The sequence below is a fragment of the Physeter macrocephalus genome, chromosome 18 (assembly GCF_002837175.3).
Source record: "Physeter macrocephalus isolate SW-GA chromosome 18, ASM283717v5, whole genome shotgun sequence".
In the NCBI taxonomy this organism is placed as follows: Eukaryota; Metazoa; Chordata; class Mammalia; order Artiodactyla; family Physeteridae; genus Physeter; species Physeter macrocephalus.
In genome coordinates this window covers 1,722,317-1,745,884 of record NC_041231.1, presented here as the reverse complement: position 1 = coordinate 1,745,884, position 23,568 = coordinate 1,722,317, and the positions used below count along the sequence as shown (strand labels likewise).

The window sequence follows — 23,568 nt, the reverse complement described above, 5'->3', positions numbered from 1 at the left end:
GATGTACTAAGAGAAGCCGGTCCATTCGGTCTCTCAGTGCGATTCAGAGATGCATAGCTCCGTCCTTGTGATGACCTGTCCGAGAGGAATGGAGGGAGGGATGGAGGTCCCTGACCCTTTGTCTGGCGCACCCGGCAATGGTACCTAACCTGAAGCCCTGTCCTCCCCAAGTCACCGGCGTGCTGGCCGCCTCGCTGTGTCCACTTTCAATTTCTACATACATGGGATATGTATGGCTGTGTGAGGCCAGGCTCAGGGCCAACAAGAGAAACCGCTCTGCAACTTCAAGCAGAAAGGGGTGCCGTACAGGGCACTCTGGGGGGTAACGTTGAGAAATAGACTGTCCCAGGTGTGGGGACACAGAGCGAGGGCATGCCTCCTAAATGACGGGGCACACACCCCGTGCAGTGTGACCACTGGGCTATCCTGCCTTTGGGTCAGGATGGGAGTCAGGGAAAGGCACTAAGAAGCAGCCTCAAGGTAGAGTTGCAATGCAGGGAGACATGGCAGTCTGGGTTTCATAAAATCCCTCCTCTGTAATATGGAGATAATTATACCCAACTTGCAGGGTTGCTAAGAGGCTTAAAATAGAAAGCAAACATATGGCATGCCTGGCACACGGCAGATTTTCAGTAAGAGTGGCTGTAATGGTGATGATTATGGTGTGATGATGGATGGTGACTATGGTGATGATGGTGGTGGTGGTGATGATGATGGATGGTGACTATGGTGATGATGATGGTGGTGGTGGTGATGATGATGGATGGTGACTATGGTGATGATGATGATGGTGGTGGTGATGATGGATGGTGACTATGGTGATGATGATGGTGACTATGGTGATGATGATGGTGGTGGTGGTGATGATGGATGGATGGTGACTATGGTGATGATGATGATGGTGGTGGTGGTGATGATGGATGGTGACTATGGTGATGATGATGATGGTGGTGGTGATGATGATGGATGGTGACTATGGTGATGATGATGATGGTGGTGGTGGTGGTGATGATGGATGGTGACTATGGTGATGATGATGATGGTGGTGGTGGTGATGATGATGGTGACTATGGTGATGATGATGATGGTGGTGGTGATGGTGATGGATGGTGACTATGGTGATGATGGTGGTGGTGTTGTTGACAGTGAAGGTGGTGATTAGGATGGTGATGGCGATACTGCTGTTAATTAGACTTACAAAGCTTCTCATTAAATATGAAAGCATCAAGTTTATGGATTGATTGTGTGTTTTATCAATTTTAGGCAGACCTCATCTGTACACTTCCAGTAAAACACATGGTGATCGGAATATTCTCTCTTCTTCTCTTATGAAATCAACTAATTAGGGCTTTGATTGTAAGCAGCAAATTGCATCTAATTTACCAACTCCCTCTATCTGTTGCTGGCTTTCCAGGAGCACCAGAGGGAGGGACGCAGCCTGGTGTTTGTTTTTCCACCTTGGATAAGGAAGGAAGGGAAGGAGTATTAAATATCAAAGGTTACTAGGCCGGGCCAATTTGTCTGGAAGATAGAAAAGTAAACCCTGCCTCTCTGGAGCAGGCCTCTTGATCCTAGTGAGAGCCAAAGTAAAGAGACAGGCTGTGTTCTGTTTGTGTCTCTGTGCCCTGTCCGAATCCCACAGAGCAGTCACCATAGTGGCTGATGGGGGCCTCCGTGGGGGCAGTCACAGGGTTAATCATCCCCTGGGCGTTGAGGGCATGTAGAAAGGCGTCCCCACGGTCCTTGCCCTTAGATCCCCCCAACGAGCCTTTGGTGGCTACTGTTGCTTGTCATTCCCTTGTACAGGCCGGGAGATGCAGGTTTGGTCCAAAGCAGCTCAGCTGGTAAATGCCAAAGCCGGGCTTCGAAACCCACCCTGTATTTCTCCTCCCCCAGGCTTTGGGGACACGTTCCTGTAACCCCTCGACTGGGGGGAGGACGGGGCTCCACTGGTCACAAGTCAGGTGAAGGTGCGTGCCATGGTGTGTGTGCAGCGTGGTCGTTGGGGTACCACACTTCAAGGGAAGGTTGGTCTGTGGAGCCAGGTTCCAACCTCGCGCTGGAGACATCAACTTCCCAGCTCTTTACACTTTAAAATTTTACTGATCGCACGCATCTAGGCTCTTCTTGGGCTTATGCCTACTTGGACAGGCTCCTTTCAAGGGATCATTTAAACAGAAAATGAGTGCCTGACTTATAATTTGGAGTATTGAGTAGTTCACGTCTGTGACACTTATGCGAAGACGGCCTCGGTGCAGTGGAAATGAGAGCTCAGGGGGCGGGGGGATTTGGAAATCCGGAGTTGAAGCCGGCCCATCCTGGGTAATTTGAGGCAAAACGCTCAGAGCGCCTGTCTTGGCCCTTCCTCCTCCATCTTTGGGCCGCGTGCGCATGCGCAGGCGCCGCTGTCTCCTCCGCGTGTTGCCTAGGCTGCACGAGCGCGTCCGCCTTCACTTCTCAGCACGTCTGCACCGCAGGTCTCGTCCAGACCTTGCTGGACTCGCAGCCTCCACTTCCTGCCCCTGTTCTCTTACAGGCCAGACTCCACCCCTTCTCGCTCGGGGCAGCGGGTGGCATCGCCGTAGTCACGCCTTGTCCCCACGCAGCTCAGCCGCTCCGGGGCGTCTTCTCTTGGCGTCTGTGCCACCCACTCCATTGCCCCAGTTCTCCCCACGGTGACCTCAGGCAAGCCTGTCTGTGTCCTTAGGTACCTTCCAGAAAACACCGCCAGCTGGGTCCCAGCGTGCCGACTCATCTCTCCCCTGGGCTCTGGCAGTGATGTCCACCCCCCGGCGACATCCCCGCAGAGACAGCGTGGGTGGCTCCAATAATGGCTCCTCCCCCTGTGTACATAGCGCCCGACTCTCCGTGGCTCCAGCCTGAAGTCTGGGTGGCCTTCCTGGTCCTCACGACCCCTCTCCCAGGTCTGGTCAGCTCCCTTCTGTCCCCTCCCAGCCTGGCCCAGGCCACTGGCATCCTTGCCCTGGACTGCTGCATTCACCCCCCCTCCCCCACCCATGTCCTGCCTCCCAGTCTTTATTCCCTCACTTTCTGCAGGACACTGGAGTGGCTTTGTGCCACGTGGATCGGTCTGCATTCCCCGTGACCCAGAAGGCCCTTGTCACTCTGCCCCCAGCTCCTCTCCTGTCCCCTGGCCCCGGCTTCCTGCAGCCCCGGGGCCTTTGCACTTGCTGCTTCCTCTGCCAGGAACGCTTCCCCCCTTTGCCACATGGCTCTTTCCTCGAGACTGAGGCTCAGCTTGGAGGCCACCGCCTCAGGGAGGCCTCCCCCGACCACCCGCCCTCACTTTCTCCATCACGTGACCGTCTTTTATGGTGTGCGTGGTGCTCTGTGTCCCCAGGGGCTGGGATGGTACATGGCGTGGCCACCACTCAGTACCGACTCGTTGCTGGCATGCATGAATACATTTTTGGGGCCTGCGTCTTCATGTATAAGATGAAAGCGATGGCACCTGGGCTCCTGCAGGGGGTGGTGACCCCAGGGGCTGCATGCCTTGACCAGGACAGGGCGACCCTCAAGATGCTCGGGGAGGAGAGGAGGGTGCGTTTGTTAAGGGTCGTTTCTCCGCAAGTCATGCCCAGAAGATAATTGGATATTCTTCCTGATGCCTTGGCCCTCAGAACACACAGATTGTATCTGTACTTGATGGACTTGTTTAAAAGGACGAAGACACACCTCCCTCACAAGGGAACTCGGGCAGCTAGCGGCCATGCAAGGGAAGAGCTAGGCTTCCATTAGCAACGCCTCTGGGTCACAACTTCTCCTTTTCCTCCCTTTCTGAAGCCGCAGTTTTTCACTTAACCCTTCCTGGCCTCTGCTGCCTTACCTGTGAAATGGGCCTCCTACTAGCCCCTTGCAAGGATGCTGTGAGGGTGGAATCAAGGAGCAGGTAGATGTGTTTTCTGAACTGCAAAGCATCCGTGCATGCACGCACACACACACACGCACACCTGTACTTACATGCACACACGTGTGCACACACATGCACAGACATGTGCGCACACACACCTTGCTCACGTGCACATACAGACACACGTGCCTGTGTACACAGACACACACACCCCTGTACTTACATGCACACACGTGTGCACACACATGCACAGACATGTGCGCGCACACCTTGCTCACGTGCACATACAGACACACGTGCCTGTGTACACACACACATACAGACACACACACCCCCTGTACTTACATGCACACATGTGTGCACACACGTGCACAGACATGCGCTCACACACGTGCACAGACGTGCGCGCGCACACACCTTGCTCACGTGCACATACAGACACACGTGCCTGTGTACACACACACATACAGACACACACACACACACACACACACACAGAGCGTCATTGTTTAGAAGCCCCGGGAACCACTTGCCCTTCAGTTTTGAAATCGCTGTCCGGGCCGTGCTCTCCCTTTGAAGCCTGGTGAATATTAGAGTGAGGGGGTGTGTGCCTTCAGGTTGGTTAATATTGACTCGGAGTGGACCGTCTGTGGGTGAGCAGAGGAGTCTTCTGGGATCCTGGCTGCATTCCTCCCGGGAGAGTGTGCCTGGCATTGCCTCGCAAGGGTTTATTCTTAGCTTCATAGGAAACCAACCTCCTCTCTGATGGGAATTTTCAGTGGAAGTCCTTGCTGAGCGTTGGGGGGCGTCTACAAGGAGTTGCCGAGTCGGGCTCTTGTTCGGGGTCCTGATAGGCCAGGTAGGAGGGCGCTCAGCTGGCTGGTCCTCCCCGGCTGCCCTTGAGTTGGGCCAGGGCACACTTAGGCCCAGTGTGAATTCGTTTCAGGGTGAGACCCCCAGGCAGCCTTCAGGTCCCCTGAGCCCCTGGTGGGGTCTCGCCCGCCTGCTGCCTCAGGAATTGACTCTTTCTTCTCTCTCACCTGCGCGCCCACACCCCAAATGTAACCTGCCAAAGTTCTGCCCATCTCCTGGCTCTGTGTTCCCTCCGTGCTAGGACTCTCTCGAACATCCTCGGCTTTTTGTGTGTGTGTGTGTGGTACGCGGGTCTCTCACCGCTGTGGCCTCTCCCGTCGTGGAGCACAGGCTCCGGACGCGCAGGCTCATCGGCCACGGCTCACGGGCCCAGCCGTTCCGCGGCACGTGGGATCCTCCCGGACCAGGGCACGAACCCGCGTCCCCTGCGTCGGCAGGCGGACTCTCAACCACTGCGCCACCAGGGAAGCCCCATCCTCGGCTTTTTTTCTCTCATTGCAAACGTTGCTTGCTGAGGCATGATAACACGGGTCATTTTAATTAATTAAATTAATTTACTTCGGGTTGTAATTAACAAGATCCAGCTAGGTGTAATTCAAGGGGAGAAAGGGATGCTGGAGCGGGTTCTGGAAACCCAGCCAGGGGTAGGGAGGCTGGGGCAGGGCTGGAAAGCTCAGGGGTCTGTGTTTGAATAGAACTTGATTTACAGAACCAGCCAAGCGGGAGTTGAGACTGGAATAAAATAACAAGACCCGGGCGCGGTCTTCACCGGCCTTCAGTCCACTTGAAGTAACACCTGGGACTCTTCTTTTAAACCCTGGGTTTCACTGTACCCCAGATATGAAAGGTGTGTTTGCCAAGCACAGTACATCTTTTTAAATTTTCTTAAATGCTTTTAGTTACTCAAAGCACTGCACCAGCGCACGCTCATGGGAAAGGTGCAAACAGTGTAGACAGAGTCTCAGGTTTCCCTGCAGTTTCCACCCCTATATTGTGGTGCGGGTCCTGCCTGCCATCTGAGCCCGGGCACGAACTCACACACTCATGGCTGTTTCAGGACACAGTGGGGCTCCTGGCGAGTGTTTCCTTCCACTGTCTTTTTCTCTCCTAACCTCTGTCTTCAGTGTCCTTCACACCACCCCATGGGGGCTGTGCTCACTGCTGACAGCCCCGTGCCCCTCTGCCCCTCCTGGGACCCACCCTGACGTGGTCCCCGGGCCCTCTCTTTGCCCACAGCGGTCCACGAAGGCAGCCTCCTCCAGGCCCGTGCAGCAAGCGCCCCTAAGTCTGCAGCGACCCTCACAGCCACCCACGGGTACAGCTGAGGCCCCGGGACCCTCGCAGCCCGACGACAGTCTTTCCCTGCAGAGCTCAGATCCGCCCCAGCCCTGGCCGCGGGGTGTGCGAGCAGCTCCCGCCCTGTCCGAGGCCTCCCTGACCGCGGCTCAGAGAACAAGAGTCCCTCTACTTGGGCCCCTGTTTGCTCTGTGCACAAGTGGTTTCCTCCTTAAAGTCATCATCGTGCAGTGGAGGCCCCAGGGGGGCCCTTGCCCAGGTCACAGGGACCAGGGCCGCCCCAGCTGTGCTTTGCCTGACCCAGATGTGCTCTTGGCTGGACCTCGCGGTCAGAGAGCGATCTTCCTGCCAGCATTCTCAGCAGGCGTGCTCCCCTGTCTCTGTCTATCTCTGTGTCTCTCTTGGTCTCTCTGTCTCTCTATCTCTGTGTCTCTCTTGGTGTCTGTGTCTCTCTTGGTCTCTCTGTCTCTATCTCTGCATCTCCCTTGGTGTCTGTGTCTCTCTTGGTCTCTATCTCTGTGTCTCCCTCAGTCTCTGTGGTCTCTTGGTCTCTGACTCTGTCTCTATCTTTCTTACTTTTCTAATACATGACACCTTCATTGAGCTATAACTCACACATCATACAGTTTGCCCATCTAAAATATACCATTGAGTGTTTTTCAGTCTGTGTACACGGTTGGGTAACCATTCCCCACGGTTACTAATAGAACATTTTCATCACCGCAAACCACTCCCCACCTCCCACCCTGGGCACCGCTCACCCGCCTTCTGTCTCTGGATTTTCAGCTTTCGTCTCAGGCCTGCTCTTTCTCCAGGTCCTCCTGCACATGCCGTGTGCCCTGGCCTCGGCCCTACTCTTCCTGGGGCAGCGGGTCCCCTTGGGCTGGGGTGGGGCTGTTGGCCTGGCCCCGTAAGCAGGCCCCTGGGGGGACCCCGGTCAGTGGCTTCATTTACTCATCACTCAGCAGTTGCCGTGTGTCCGCCCTGGGTGACCACACCCTTTGCCTCTGCTCTGGACTCTGTAGGTGGAGGTGGACCAGGGAGATGGGCCCAGGGCTGGGGTTTGGCCACGACTTGCACTGGAGCCCCTGTGCAGAGACCTGTAGAAGTCGGACCGGCCCAGCTGCATGAGGCACCGGCACCTGCGGGCACTTGATCATCCAGACGCTCTCCCCAAAATGTAATTTGCCCATCCTAACAGCCCAGCTGCATCTGTTAGGCAAAGTGTTCATATCGTCACTGCTTCTATAGCCATGTGCTTCCACTTGTCTTTTTTTTTGTCTGCACCACGAAGCTTACGGGATCTCAGTTCCCTGACCAGGGATTGAACCCAGGCCATGGCAGTGAAAGCCCGGAATCCTAATCACTAGGCCACCAGGGAACTCCCTTCCCTGTGTCTTTTGATCTGTGGGTATTTGTCCCCACCCACCCCATCAGGAGTTTCAGAAGGGTTGGCCTCTCCGGGCGAATAGTAGTTGCTCAATAAGTGGGCAGGAATAGATTGATTTTCATTGTACAAATCCACAAGAAATGACTATTGGCTGCCTTTTAAAAACGTTAGAAAATGTAAGTACAGAAAATAATAATAACAAAAGATTTACTCCGTCATCCCTTCTCCTTCCTGAGAAAGTAAAACCCCTTAACTGGTAACATCTTTCCAGACATATTCTTTGCTTTCTATAATACTGGCTTTAAAATGTAAGTGAAATTAAGCTATATCATTGTTCTAAGACTCACGTTTTCTACTTAGACGTTCTTGGATATTTTTCTTGTCAGTTTATATCCGTCTGCCTTCTTGTTTTTGCTACCACTGCCTCGGCGATGAGTGTTCTATGGAGGACAGTATGGAGGTTCCTTAAAAATCTAAAAATAGAACTACCATATGATCCAGCAATCCCACTCCTGGGCATATATCCAGACAAAACTGCATTTTATTCAGAAAGATACATGCACCCCAATGTTCATAGCAGCACTATTGACCATAGCCAAGACACGGAAGCAACCTAAGTGTCCACTGACAGAGGAATGGATAAAGAAGATGTGGTACAGATAGACAATGGACTCTTACTCAGCCATAAAAGAATGAAATCATGCCCTTTGCAGCAACATGGATGGACCTAGAGATTATTATACTAAGTGAGGTAAGTCAGACAGAGAAAGACAAATATCATATCGCTTATATGTGGAATCTAAAATATGACACAAATGAACTTATTTACAAAACAGGAAGAGACACACAGACATAGAAAACAAACTTATGGTTACCAAAGTGGAAAGGTGGGGAGGGGAGGAAGGACAAATTAGGAGTTTGGGATTCACATATATAGATTACTACATATAAAATACAGATAGCAAGGACCTGCTGTATAGCACAGGGAACTATATTCAATATCTCGTAATAACTTATAATGGAAAAGAATCTGAAAAAGAATATACATATATATGTATAACTGAATCACTTTGCTGTACTTCTCTGAAACATTGTAAATCAACTATACTTCAATAAAAAGTTGTTTGTTTTGGAAAAAAAAAAAAAAAAAAGAATGTTCCAAAATGATTCCCACCTTCCTTTATTTGAGAACATTTTTGCCATCTCCAGGTTTTCTCTTCCTTTTCTTCCTTTTGTATTTTACTTGCAGCCTTTCCATTATTATGTATTTTATACACATGTGCAAAGCTCTCTGTAGATGGTCTTTAAAAAGTGGAATCACTGGCCGTGGGATGTATGTATTTTAAATTTTTGTGGATTCTGCTGAGCTGCTCTCCAAAGTCTTTGCAGCAGTTAAGCTTCAGCTGACAGCATCCAGGGCCTGTCCACCCTCCTCCTGGCCCCTCCGACAAACAAATATGCCCTCCTCTTGACTTTGCGTTTTCATTTCTCTGAATTCTTGTGAGATCGCCCTGTGAACAGGCTTCTTTAGAGGATGCCTGTGCCACCGCTTTACAAACATTTCTTCTTCCTTCTGTGCAGGACAGCTGTGCACGCGTGCTGCTGTTTCGGGGTGGAAATAAGGAATTGAAGAACTACAACAGCCAGACCCCATTCCAGGTAAGCGGACTTATCACACCCCTGAGACGCCATGTTGTCGTGTTCCCACACATCCTCTGTGTGTGTTGACATGAGCTCAGCCCTTTCGTCGGGGACGGGGTCTGTGTGTGGAGCTGCGGCCCTATTTCAGTCTGCCAGTCCACACTGGCTGCCTTCCAGTTAGAGCAAACAGCATCGCTAATGCAGCGATGCCTCCAGGTGGGCAATTCACGAAGGCAGCTTGGGAAAGGCAGCGGAGACGTGGACGCCGTTCATTGCAGCAGCTGTGGGGTCGTCCTGGCTTTGTGCTGATCCTGGGAATGGGGAGATCTTGGTAAGAATCTACCGGGAGGGAGCTGGCTTGCCATCATCCGGTGCCCTCACCCGGCCTGCTATCCTCGGTGGAGGGTGAACGACCCGGTCCAGAGTGGCCGTGGGGTTCCATGGTGGAGTGAAAGGCCAGGGTCCTGATTTTTTAAGTTGTGGTAAAATACATATTACACAAAATGTACCGTCGTAGTCATATCAATGTGTACAATTCAGTGACCTTCAGCACAGGCACGATGTGGTAGCATCACTTCTGTGTAGTTAAGAACTTTTTCAGCGCCCCAAGGAAAACTGTACCCCCCAAGAGTTACTCCCTATGCCTCCCTCCCATGGCCCCTAGGCAACCACTCATCCGCTCTCTGTCCCTGTGGAAGGGCCTCTTCTGGACATTTCATGGGGATGGAATCGTGCAATAGGTGGTCTTTTGCGTCTGGCTTCTTTCACTCAGCATTGTGTTTTCGAGGTCCATCTGTGTTGTAATGTGTATTGCTGCTTCATCCCTTTTTATGGCTAATATCCCATTTTATAAACATGGGGCTCATGGAACTTTGAGGCAGCTGGCCAGATGGTTTAGGGTGGAAAAACTTGTCTTTTTGGCTATAACTTTTTCAAAGTTATAGAAATGCTTTCTCATCCTAAACACAGCCCTCTCCACTCGAACTGAACATGGAGGTGACTGCGATTCTTTTTATTTGGAAATAATTTTTACATCTCATTGAGCTGAGAGAGGTCTTTCATTTAGACCTGGCTTCCACGGGCGACTTGACTAATCCTCTCCTTAGATATTACTAATACAGACGGGCTCGATGCCTTGAAAATGAAACAGTTCAATCCCCAGACTGGGCTGGCTGGATGTCTTAACAATCACCATTAACCACTTTGCTCAGTTCATGAGAACTGACGGGCCTGGTTTTTACTCTGAATCCGTGGCTTGAAGATATGTAATGGGAAATGGGTCATGGAAGTGAGTTCCTGCTGTGCTAATGGGTCTATAAAGACTACGGTTTCGCCCCCAAAGCATGTCCTCTTTCCAGTGGTGATGATGAGGGAGCCGAGGGCTCTTCCCACTCCGTGCTGGGACACATCTGCCCTTTTGGGCTCAGCAGTGGGTTGGTGGCCTTGGTTTAAATATTTTGTTGCCATTAAATCATATCTTTCTTTTTTTCTGAAGTCAGAACGGTGCTTAAATTGCTTAGAAAAGAGCAGCTAATGCCCTTTGATTCATGGTAAACGCATGATGATAGAACAGGGCCATTTCTCCCCTTCTGGGCAGAGGTTCGTAACCGCCACCTGGCGCTCCAGGGGAGTGAGTTGTGCACGGCGTCCAGGACAGAGTGTCACTGTCAGTGACCTCCCTGTGAGTCCCCACTCCCGTCCCGTCGCCACGGGCAGCGACCACCCAGGGCAGGGACACCCCTTCTTCCAGGAGGCCTGGCAGGGAGCTTCGTGCACCCTCCTGGCAGCAAGTTTGCACCAGCTCAGACACAAGGCCATCTGTCTCTATTTTGCTAACGATAATCAATTGAGTGCCCCAAATGATTCAGGAAGACAATTATGCAAACACGCTCGAATAATAGGACTTTGTGCCCTGCAGACACTGTTCGTGTCACGGGCGGAACCAGAGCCTGGGATGCTTGCTCTGCGTGCCCGGCACGGGCTCCGACTGCGTGTGTCGGGAGCTGGTCTCGCCCTCATGTCTCCCCACCTTCTCGTGTTTTCACGGCACAGAGAGACTTCATTCAGTCTTTGGAGCCTTGCCTGTAAAACGTCTCCGGCATGCACGGTCCTTCCCCTCCCGGTGACGAATCAACGCCATTGCTTGCGGGCGGAGTGATGACCTCTGCCCCGTCGTTTAACAGAGATCGAGTATGTCCCCCTGGGAAGATCGAGTATGTCCCCCTGGGAAGCTTTGATGATTACTCACCTGCCGTTGTGGGCGTGGGCTTTTCTAAGAAACCTTGGAATATTTGACAGACTTCATCTGGCCAAGCTTTGCTTAATGATTTAATCCATAGGCTGCAGCAGGGCTCAGGGACTTGAGAGAAATGCAGATTCTCAGGTACCCCCTCAGGCACCCGGAATCTGCAGCTTGGGGGCAGGGCTTCGGATCCTGTGTTCTCACAAGCCCCCTAGAGACCCTGACATCCACCCAGGTTTGAGAATCAAGAGAGACAGAGGTGCATTTCTGAAGGAAGAGGAGGAGGAGTACTCAACATTACTGGTGATGGTGGTGACGGTGGTGACCGAGTCAGCCCGGGCCTCCATAACAAAGTACCACAGGCTCGGGGCTTAAACAACAGACGTTTATTCCTCACAAGCTGGAGGCTGCAAGTCCAAGATCAACGTGCTGGCAGATCCGGTTTCTGGTGAGGGCTCTCTTCCTGCACCTACTCATTGGTATTTCTTCTGTACAACATGGAGAGAGAGAGAGAGAGAGAGAGAGAGAGAGATATTTCTGGTGTTTCTTCCTCTTCTTGTAGGAACAACAGTCTCTTCTGATTAGGGCCCCACCCTCAGGACTTCATTTACGCTTAATTACGTGTCTAAAGGCCCCGTCTACAAATATCATCCCAATGGGGGTTAGAACTTCAGCACAGGAATTCTGGGGGAGACAGTTCAGTCCATAACACTGACGATGACGTTGGTGGTATTGATGGTGATTAGGGTAGACTGATGATCATAGCGATGATGTTGAATCTTCCCAGTTGCACAGAATCTTTTTCTAAAAAATATTTATTTGTTTGTTTGTTTCTTTGGCCGCCCTGGGTCTCAGTTGCGGCACGTGGGATCTTTTAGTTGCGGCATGCACGCGAGATCTAGTTCCCTGACCAGGGATCGAACCCAGGCCTCCTGCGTTGGGATCGCGGAGTCTTAGCCACTGGCCCACCTGGGAAGTCCCCAGTTGCACAGAATCTTAAAGCTCACAAATGCTCTTCTGTATGTTCTCGTTTAATGTTCAACAGCCCACCAAAGTAGGCATTTTTTTTGCCCAATTTGTAGGACACATGGAATTAGAGATGTAAGCCTAGGAGGCCTGACTCGGTCAGTGGCCGCGTCTGTGACCCCCCAGGCCTTCTGACCACCGGTCCGGGGCTCTGTGGTCCGTGGTGAGGCAGCCACACCCTCTGGCCTGTGATTCATCTTTTGCATCCTGAGATGGAGCGCACGGCCTCAGGGATTCCTTGCTTTTGGTATCGCTCAGTCCAAGGGAGCAAACGTGTCCTGGTTCTGAAGATAAAGAGAAATGGGATGGAAAGAATTCTGCGGAGGTGGAAGGTCTAAGTGAAGGGGGAGTACGGCTGGGGTGGGGGACAGAGGAACGGCCGTCTGCGGGTCGGCTATGGTGTCCGCTGGGCCAGGCGCCGGTGCGTGAAGGTGCCGTGGGGGTGTGGTTCACATCTGCGGTTGACTCAGTCCAGGAGATGAGCCTTCCATGATGGGGTGGGCCTCATCCCATCATTCGGAGGCCTTGGGAGCAAAAACTGGGGTTCCCCAGAAGAAGGAGTTCTGCCTCCACACTGTAACACGGAGACCCCGCCTAGGGTTCCCGCCGCCGGCCTGCCCCGCTGTCGCATGGGCCAATTCCTTAAAATAAATCTGTGTGTGCGGGCGTGTGTGTATGTGTGTACACATCCGATGGGTCTGTCTCCCTGGAGAGCTCTGGCTGATACCCGGGAGGATTGATTTGAACCCTTCTTGCCCCCAGCAGCTCCATTCCAACGGGCCTTCGTGGTTTTGGAGGTAAGGATTCCAGCCCCTGCGTGTTTGCAGAAGCAGCTCTCCCCCGACACGTGTCACCGCTGTGTCCTCCGCAGCTGGACCTCATCAGAGGTCCAGAAGCAGAGAGGGAGGAGAAGATGAGGAGGAGAGGGAAAGGCAATGAGAGACATTCTGGAAGGTCTAACGTCCAGTTGTCCTACAGGGAGGGGCATGTGAGGACAAGATGCGGGGGGACAGAGGAGTCCTGGCCGTGGGGTCTTTTTGGTGAACATCGTGCCCGGGTACGCTGGCTGCCGCCCAGGGAGCAGGGGCTCTCTGCCCCGCCGGGCACTCGGTCTTTAACACGCGTCATTCCTGATGCAGGTTCCCATCGTCCCCACTGGATGGAGAGGTGGGTGGACGCCGGGATCCACAGCTCGGAGGGGACGGGGAGGGTTGCCCACAGCCCGGGGCCCTGAGTCCTTCCTCCGTCGTCACTCTGGATGCAAAAGGAGGAGAAAGGCCAGAGCCAGGAAGGAGAGGTTTTAAGTTCCTCGGGTCTTAGGCAGTAAATCACGGGGCCAAGCCAGGCATTGGCAGATACCCATAAATCCATTTCCTGGAGCCCCTCCCTCTGTAACTGACGCTCTGGTGTCCAGGAACTGGCCATGCCGTCACACGTTCTCTGGGGGCCACTCCACTCGCAGGAATGACCTTGGGTCTCTCCTGAAGTGTCAGATCCGGGCTCTTGTCCTTCAGGTCTGTGAGCATCTCCCGGAGCTCCGATGGCACTCGCTCATCGAGGGCACAGCTGGGGAGGGATGGAGATGCTCTCAGGTCACACTTGACGCCGTGCGATGCAGTGACGCCTTGCGAGTGACCGCGTCTCCCCGTCCTTCTCCGTGTGCTTCAAGCCGCTGCTGCTGGGTTGGAAGGCGGCCCAGAGACAAAGGCAGCCTGGCGCTTTGGGGGGTGTTCGGGTTCCAGATGTTGTGCTTTTTCTGGGAAATCCGTGAAATCCGCTCAGCAGGCACTTGGATGCCCTGTTTCCTCCAGTTTTCTTTCTGAGCTTCTTTCTTCGTTAGTGATTCAACAGTAAGACTTCAGCAGCGTTTTGTCGAAATCCACACAGATTGAAGAGCAAGCCCAAGGCGATGTTGTTCTCTCCTGTGACCTTATGCTTCCCCGTTGCATGTCATGGGCGGGGTCCCAGGCCCTCTCCTGCTGTGCTGCCATCTGCGCCACAAATGGCGCGAGGTGACATTGCGAAATTGCAGAGTTAACACAAAACTGCATTAAAGGCACAGACACACACGTGCACACACACAGACCCATAGACCCACACACATACAGATACACACACACGCATACACAGACACATGGACATGTACACATGCACACACACAGACACACGCGCACAGACACGTGCACACACACCAACACATATGCACACGTGCGCACACAGAGACACGCACGTGCGCGCGCGCACACACGGACACGCACACGTGCACACACGCAGGCCCTCTGGAGGAGCGCGTCTAGCTCCGGGTTCGGAGGCCGTGACCGTGCCTGTAACTTCATCCCCTCCAGGCACACCATGGCTCCTCCCCTCATCCTCTGAGGCGGTCACAGGGCCCGCTTCTCCCCCCTCCTGCTCAGGGAGACCAGCACCACGTGACCCCTACACGCCATCCACGACGGACCCAAAGACAGATCCCAGCTCGACCTTCAGCTCACCTGGACCCGTGCACCTGACCTCACACGTGGGCCGCCTGGATGTTCTGTGTCGGGGAGGGTGGACCAGCCGGGGGAGGAGCGGGGACTGTGGTGAGGGGGGAGGGCCAGACCCGCACGGGCACAACCGCCGCCAAGTAAAACGGGCACCTCGTGGCAGGTGACAAGACGAGAGAGCAGGGCTGAGTGAGAGGCCCGAGGACACAGGTGTGAGGCGGTGACACATCCGTGGAGCGGAGGCGGGGGCCGCCGCGTGGGGAGTGGGCACAGCATTCCAGGGGGACGGGGCATGAGCAAAGGCCAGGGGTCTGGGAAGAACGTGGCGTGTTCGGGAAGGGGGCGACCCCTGCGGCAGGCACGGGGCGAGGGCTGCAGGGGCCCCCACGTGGAGGGGCAGCGTTCTGGGCTGAATAACGGCCCCAGAAGATTTAGGTCCTAATCCCCAGAACCTGCAAATGTGACCTTGTACTGCAAGGACTTTACAGAAGGGGTTAAGCATCTTGAGATGGGGGGTTACCCTGGATTATCCGGGGGGACTCAGCGTCATCGCAAGGGCCCTTCTAACGGGGTATGCGCAGAGGAGGCCACGTGAAGACGGAGGCAGAGGCTGGAGGGACACGGCCACAAGCCAAGGAGCACCTGCCGCCCCCAGAAGCCGGAAGAGGCAGGAAAGGCCCTCCCCTGGAGCCCCTGGAGGGAGCACGGCCCTTCCCACACCTTGGTTTTGGCCCAGTGATACTGATTTTGGACTGGGGTCTCCAGAACTGGATAAGGTTGTGCTGCTTGAAGCCAGTTGTTTGTGGTCATTTGTTCCAGTGGCCCCAGGACACTGACACAAGAGGCCACTGGTGGCTGTCAAGCTGCGAGCTCACAAGTTGGCACTGCTCAAGGCCCCGGGCGCCCTCCTGCCCGGCCCTGCACCCGGCTCACTCCTTGGTTTCCCTTCTGCCCTCTGAAAATTGTCACCAGCTTGGCTGCCTCTCTGCTCTTTGCCACCAATGAAAGCTACTACGAAAGCCACGGTGTGGGAGCTGGGCCATACAGCCACCTGAAGGTGACATCTGCATTGCCCGTGGTGTGTCAAGTCCCACATTGGCCTCTGTGACAAGTCCCACAGGCGGGGTGGCTCAGACAGCAGGCGTTTATTACTCACGGTCCTAGAGGCCGGGGAGGCCAAGGTCAAGGTGCCAGCCCTCTGGTTCCTGGCGAGGGCTCTCTTCCTGGCTTGCAGATGGCCGCCTTCTCTCTGTGTCCTCACGTGGCCTCGCCACTTTCAAGCCCCCTTCGCGTGTGCTCTGTTGAGAAGGAGCATTTAAACCCTCACAGGGCGGGTTAGGAAATATCAGGTTTCATCTGAGCCCTTTCCATGAGTGACAGTGAAAAACTATTTCTTTTCTGTCCAGCCAGATTCTTTTTGCTTCTTTGGGTGTGTTTCTCTGGTGTGTTTAGAAGCAGCTCGGTGGGGCGGGAGCAGGGCACCGCTGGTACCTGCCTCATGTCTTGTGATCTGCTGACCTTCCACGGGGCAGACCACATGCCCCGGGCCGGGGCACCCCGCTCTCCCACATTTGTTGGTGAAATAAGCCACAGTCTGCAGTTTGCCACCTGCCATCCAGATGGTGGATCTCAACCCAGAGACTTTGTGGCCTGCCCAGAGGAGTTTTTTAAAAACTAAATTCTTTGCCAACATTTAAATATCCAGAAATTTCATATAAACATTGCGATTTCCAGCTCCCCTCGAATAATTAGGGAGAGTGGGCACATGCAGGCAGCCTTTGTGTGTGTTGGCATGTGGCCAGGTTTGGGGAGTACTGCCCCTTTGGGAGGGTCGCCACTTGCCAGCCTGCTGCGGTCCCCACCGCTCCTTACTGCCCACCCCCGCCTGCCTCTTCCGCTTTGTGGCCCGGCTGGTCCCTCTAAGCACTTCTGCCCGTGATCCCTGCTTAGGGCAGGCGGTCGGGGAAGCCATTCATTTTTAAGTAGTTTCTTTAAAAAGTTCTTCTTATTTGGGATTCAGACTCTGTGTTCCCATAGAAACAGGGAAGAGGAAGTCGTGTTTCTAGATTCGGGCATAGGAACCTGGGAAACCCGCGTTTTGGCTGATCCACTGTGTTGAGCTATGATGAAGAGGAATCGGGTTTCAAGTTCATTATTCCAGCCAGTACACACAGAGTTCCTGGTTAGAGCCACGCTCCCTTCTAGGTGCTGGGAAATGCATCAATGAACAGCGAGGCCCCTGCTCTCGTGGAGTGCGCATTAGTCAGACTTATGGTGAACAGTTAAACAGATATACAGGGAATGCGTCATGGTTGCTAACTTACTTGAAGAGAAGCAGGGTGAGCAGGTAGAGACACAGGGGTGTCTCTCTACCAGGCTGTATCATGATGGGAGCCTTGCATGACCTCTGATGTTTGAGCAGACGCCAGGAACGAGGGAGGGAGGGAGGGAGTGGGCCATGCAGATATCTGGGGGACGGGAGCTGGCACGTGCAAAGGCCCTGGGGTCAGAGCATGCCTGGCCTGTTTGAGGAGCAGCAAGGAGGCCAGCCAGTGGGGGAGCGGGCAAGTGGAGGCCAAAGAGGCCCCCGTGACTCGGGAGGACTTTGGGCTTTACTCTGAGCAAGACGTGCAGCACCCACAGGACAGAAGAAAACTCTAAAATGGGAATCAACCCATCCCGTCCGACAGCCCGCCGTGGTCCCATATGAAAAGCAGGGCTGGTTTTTACCCTTTGAATGACATGAGTGAGGGGTGCCCCACGAACTGAACCAGCCTGGGGTCGGGACAGGGAGATTGTCCTGATTAATTGGTTGGTTGATTGATTGTGCAACATTGGGGGAGGGGTGGCAAGGTGGAGAACAAGACTGTGACGGAGGTGTCTCGAGGTCAGAATCATGAGGGCCCCGGGGGGCCCTGGGTAGGCGCCTGGTCAGGGGCAGGGGGTGAGTCATCAGAGCTCTTCCCCGGAACCCCTGCACCGCAGCTGAGGTGGGAAACCCAGGTTTCACAAGTTTAACGTGACGCAGTCTGTCCCCCTAAGCAGAGCACTGTGCTGCCAGCGTTGAGACGCCACCCACCCACCCTCCCGTCCCCGGGCACGTGGGCAGGGCTGGGCCGGGGCCCAGGGAGGTCCGCTGGCAGGTGCTGCTGTCCACGAGCTGAGAAAAGCACGCCCAGTCCCCAGGTAACCTGTGAAGTTCAGGAAGCATGTGGGCACCTGACCCTACTATGTAAAAATGAAGGAGAGACGGTCGCTGGTCCTCAGCACCAGGATGGGGAGAAAAAAGAGGCGAAGAGCATTAGGGAAACCGCCCCGCCTGCCATCAGCGCACAGAGCTAGGAGCCCGCCCGACCTCGGGTCAGGACCCCGGAGACTCTAGGTGTTGGAAGCAAGCCTCCTCTGTGTTGGGGATTGCAGGTAAGGCTGGAAACAGGTGTGTTGGTTGAACCTACTAGGCCCGTATGACCAGGCTCATGGGGACCTCGCTGACCTCACAGCTTCCAACTCACTCCCTTCGCCTCAGACACCCTGGACCCTGCTGTTCCTCAAGCACGCCAGACACACAAGCTTGCCCCAGGGCCTTTGCACCTGCTGTCACCTCTGTGAGTAGAACCCCTCCCCCAAGTATCCTGTGCTTCACTCCCCCTCATGAAAGCCCCCGGGGGAGGGCGTCCTCCCACTGGCGAGAGCAACCTACCACATCCAGAGTTTCCATTCTGCATGCAAACGCTTCAAATCGAAAATAGGAACAGACAGCTGAGAATCACCAGTCATTAAGGGAAAACTGCCAACAGGAAAGGCAGACACCAAACAAGCAGAAATAAAGATGATGGATAGAAACTGAGAAATTTAGAGGACGGAAGGGGACTTCAAAAATATCTACCCCAGGGACTTCCCTGGTGGTCCAGTGGGTAGGCCTCTACGTTCCCAATGCAGGGGGCCCAGGTTCAATCCCTGGTCGGGGAACTAGATCCCACATGCATGCCGCAAGTAAGAAGTCTGCATGCCACAACTAAGAGCCCACATGCCGCAACTAAAGATCCCACATGCCACAGCGAAGACCCGGCACAGCCCAAATAAATAAATAAATAAATAAAATGTTTAAAAAATAATATATATGTGTATGTACCCCACCTCCTCAGTGTGATAAGAGAGGATAAAGCATTTGTGAAGTGAGGGTTGAAGGGGCTCATGACAAGTAATAATGGCAGCTAAGCTATGAGCGCAGCCTTGCTGAAGAGGACCGGAGATGGACGGGAGACCTGAGACGTAAGGTAATCCAGGAGTTGGGAGAGGGTTTGACACCTGAATGACGGAATTTCCAGAGAGAGCAAAAGAAATCAGCAAAGACATCATTCAAGACAATGCCACCAAACAGAAGGACACGAGATTCCCAATTGGAAAGGCCCCTGAACTTCCAGTTTCAAATGTGAGCAAGTGCCCACAGCAAGGACAGGGCTCGTGAGAGCCCAGAACTTCGGAAATAAAAATAAAAATACGATCCTTAAATTTCAAAAAAGGGAAAAGCCATTTCCATATGGAGGATCGGGGGTCAGACGTTTCAGCAACAGCACTGGAAGCTCGTGGTCCGTGAATTTCATCCTCCAGGGCCGACGTCACCTGGAAACGAAGGCAGCGGAGACATGGCCTGACGTGCTTGCACCTGGAGAGGAGGCCTCTGTCAGAACCTGGTGATCCATTCATTATGGGTCAGTAGAAGAGCAGAATTTTAAAGGTGGCTGTTATTCACTCAAGGGAGAGAGACCCACACTTGGCTGGCTCTCTCGGCTGCGGGAAAGATGGAGTTAGCCATTCTAATGTAGACACGGGGTGATGATTAACCAAAGCAGGGGACACACCTGTACTGGGCTGTATGGTGGATGAGCTGAGCCCTCGTCTTCCACAGCAGGATGTCGATAACTAATATTTAAATGGAAAGAAATCAAGACAGAGCACCAGAAGTGTGCTGTTTAGAAGTGGGCGGCAAAGGACTGAGAAAGCTAGCAAGTGTGAACATGGTCTGGGGCGTGTGTGTGTAGGCAGTAGGGGTGTGGACAGCCGTGTAGAAGGATTTGACTTTCCAGACCCCGCATCCAGATGTGTGGCACCTATAGAAGCAAAAATTTGATTTCATTTCTTTAAAGGCAGTCTTTCCTGTTCCCCCTTCCCCCTTACCGTGAGCTCACCTTTGCCAGGTGAACTCCTATTCGCTATCCACCCTACGTTTGGTAGTGTATATATGTCCATGCCACTCTCTCACTTCGTCACAGCTTACCCTTCCCCCTCCCCATATCCTCAAGTCCATGCTCTAGTAGGTCTGTGTTTTATTCCCATCCTACCCCTAGGCTCTTCGTGACATTTTTTTTTCTTAGATTCCATCTATATGTGTTAGCCTTCCCCCTTCCCCCTTACCGTGAGCTCACCTTTGCCAGGTGAACTCCTATTCACCCTTCAAAACCAAAGCTCCCTCTCTGCAGGCTGCTCTCCTGCAGCCTTGGGCTGTCCCAGTGGTGCTTTCCTTTTGGTGCCCGTGTTACTTGATATGCACCTGTAACATAATGTATCGGCGTGGACGGTTTCTGCATCAGTCACCCAGCTACGCTGTAAAGTTTTTTGAGGAGAGGATGCCCTGTCTCTTCCATCTTTTTTTTTTTTAACATCTTTATTGGAGTATAATTGCTTTACAACGGTGTGTTAGTTTCTGCTTTATAACAAAGTGAATCAGCCTCACTACAAATAACTCAGTTTCATTTCTTCTTATGGCTGCGTAATATTCCATTGTATATACGTGCCACATCTTCTTTATCCGTTCATCTGTCGATGGACACTTAGGTTGCTTCCATGTCCTGGCTATTGTAAATAGAGCTGCCATGAACATTGTGGTACGTGACTCTTTTTGAATTATGGTTTTCTCAGGGTATATGCCCAGGAGTGGGATTGCTGGGTCGTATGATAATTCTATTTTTAGTTTTTTAAGGAACCTCCGTACTGTTCTCCATAGTGGCTGGATCAATTGACATTCCCACCAGCAGTGCAAGAGGGTTCCCTTTTCTCCACACCCTCTCCAGCATTTCTTGTTTGTAGATTTTTTTGATGATGGCCATTCTGACCGGTGAAGTCCGAGCACTCAGTGGCAGATGAGGAACACACCTAACTGGAGATGGGATGAGCTGTGACTGGGCAGCTGTCCTTGGTCACCTGTCAGGTAATCTTTGTAATTCCTCACACTGGCCACTAAGTGGCAGCATTAACTCAGGACGGCTCGGCCCAGGTGTGCAGGTGGGACAGCCAGAGTGCTGCTGATTTTTCTTTTTTTTCCGTTGGACGGTAGTTGATTTACAATGTTGTGTTAGTTTCAGGTGCAAAGCGAAGTGATTCAGTTATACGTACACATATATCCACTCTTTTTTAGATTCTTTTTCCCATATAGGTCATTACAGAGCATTGACTAGAGTACCCTGTGCTATAGAGTAGGTCCTTATTAGTTATCTGTTTTATATATAGTAGTGTGTATATGTCAATCCCTATCTCCCAATTTATCCCTGCCCCACTCACCCCCTTGTAAGCAGAAGTTTCTTTTCTACATCCGTAACTCTATTTCTGTTTTGTAGATAAGTTCATTTGTACCCTTTCAGAATTTATTTTATTTTGATTTATTTATGGCTGTGTCGGGTCTTCGTTTCCGTGCGAGGGCTTTCTCCAGTTGCGGCGAGCGGGGGCCACTCTTCATCGCGGTGCGCGGGCCTCTCGCTGTCGCGGCCTCTCTTGTTGCGGAGCACGGGCTCCGGACGCGCAGGCTCAGCGGTTGTGGCGCACGGGCTTAGTTGCTCCGCGGCACGTGGGATCTTCCCGGACCAGGGCTCGAACCCGTGTCCCCTTCATTGGCAGGCGGATTCTCAACCACTGCACCGCCGGGGAAGCCCTGTACCCTTTTTTTAGATTCCGTATAAGTGATATCAAATGATATTTGTTTTTCTCTGTTTGACTTACTTCACTCCGTATGACAACCTCTAGGTCCATCCATGTTGCTGCAAATGGCATTAGTTCGTTCTTTTTTTTATGGCTGAGTAATATTCCATTGTCTGTGTGTACCACATCTTCTTTATCTATTCCTCTGTTGATGGATATTTAGGTTGCTTCCATGTCATGGCTATTGTAAATAGTGCTGCAATGAACACTGGGGTACAGGATGCTGATGATTGATGTTTACTATTTCTATCCTGAAGAAACACGTCCTGAATGTCAGTCCTGGAATTGTTCATCAGTTCAGAGTGAAGTAGAAATGACCCTGTGTCAGTCAGCTCCGGCTGCCATAACAGAAGATCACAGATGGGGCAGCTTAAAGAACAACATTTATTTCTCACAGTTCTGGAGGCTGGAAGTCTGAGATCAAGGTGCCACCCACTCCGGTGCCTGGTGAGGGCTCTCTTCCTGCCTTGCAGATGGCTGCCTTCTCACTGTGTCCTGGAGAGAGAGATCTCTGGTGTCCCTTCTCATAAGGGCACTGATCCCATCGTGACCTCCTCCAACCCTCTTCCCTTCCCAAAGGCCCCACCTCCAAATACATTCCAATGGGGGTTAGGGCCTCAACACAGGAATTTGGGAGGGGGGAGGACACATTCAGTCCTTAAACCCAAACCGCAAGACCGGGAGACGTTTTGGGCCAAGGTTTTCTCAGTTTGCTGTAATGCTTCTGTTATCTGTAGTTTCACATTTGACTTTGAATGGTACCCTGCTGTCCCTCTGCAGACGTAATTCTGGGAGCAGTCATGCGTACACGTGTGTATCAGGTTAGAAAACTACCCACTTCATCAGAAAACGCCCCTGCAGCTTTCTAGAAAGAGGGAGGAGGGTGGAGAGACTGGCGTTTATTGAGTGTCCACTGTGGACCATGCAGGGGGATTTTATTGGGAGAATGTGGTCCTCAGATGCCCTGCACGTTTAAATATCTTGAACCCCTTTTACAGATGAGCTAGTAAAGGCAGAATTGAAACTGGGGGCTGTCAGACTCCAAACTTACATCCCGTCTCTAATCGACCCATCTGCCTCCTGGGAGTCAAGCTGATGACCCCCTGTTAATCTTGGTCTCCCCGCGCAGAATGAATGCAGCCTCTGCCATCACCATGCTGTTCCCACAGGTGAACTTGCAGGTTGGCTAATGAGTGAGGGGCCCCCCAGGACCCCCGCTCGGTACTTGTTGGTTCAAGTTGGTGTTTCTGCCCTTTCTTTCCTAATCGCCCTCCCGCCCCCCGTGACGTTTCTGTACCGCAGATACACTGTGAATCCTTTTTAGGCGCTGTCCCTATGGCTGCACTTTATGCATGAAAAGAGGAAAATATCTTTGTCCCCCTGAGAACCCATCTTCATCTCCTTTGAGAATGGCTTAAGGCATCTGAGCTTTCTGTTATGGGGAAAATGCCAGTTTTTGTATATAATTAAGTCACTTCTGTTGGGGGTCGTCAGAGAGGAAAAGGACAATAGGAGAAGGGCAGAAATACAGGAGCTCCCCGGGGCTGCAACAAACTGACAACAACTGGGCGGCTTATAACAGCACAAGTGTATCCTCTCACAGCCTGGAGGACAGGACTTTGAGATCAAGGTGTCAGCAGGGCCGCGTTCCCTCCCAGGGCTCTAGGGGAGGGTCCTTCCTGCCTCTTCCAGGTCCTGGGGGCTCCGGGGTCCCTGGGCTTGTGGCTGCAGCCCTCCCGTCTCTACCTCTTCTTCACGTGGCCTCCTCCTC

At 52.9% G+C, this 23,568-nt stretch overlaps 1 protein-coding gene across 1 annotated transcript in view; it reads left to right on the top strand.

Moving 5' to 3' along the window:
- The window catches only part of SHANK2 (SH3 and multiple ankyrin repeat domains 2), a 464,476-nt gene that overhangs the window by 64,110 nt on the left and 376,798 nt on the right, over positions 1-23,568 (top strand). Inside the window, exon 8 of the mRNA XM_024133268.1 lies at positions 9,012-9,089. Within this exon, the coding sequence (XP_023989036.1) occupies positions 9,012-9,089 (78 nt within the window). The remainder of the gene's footprint in view (positions 1-9,011; positions 9,090-23,568) is intronic.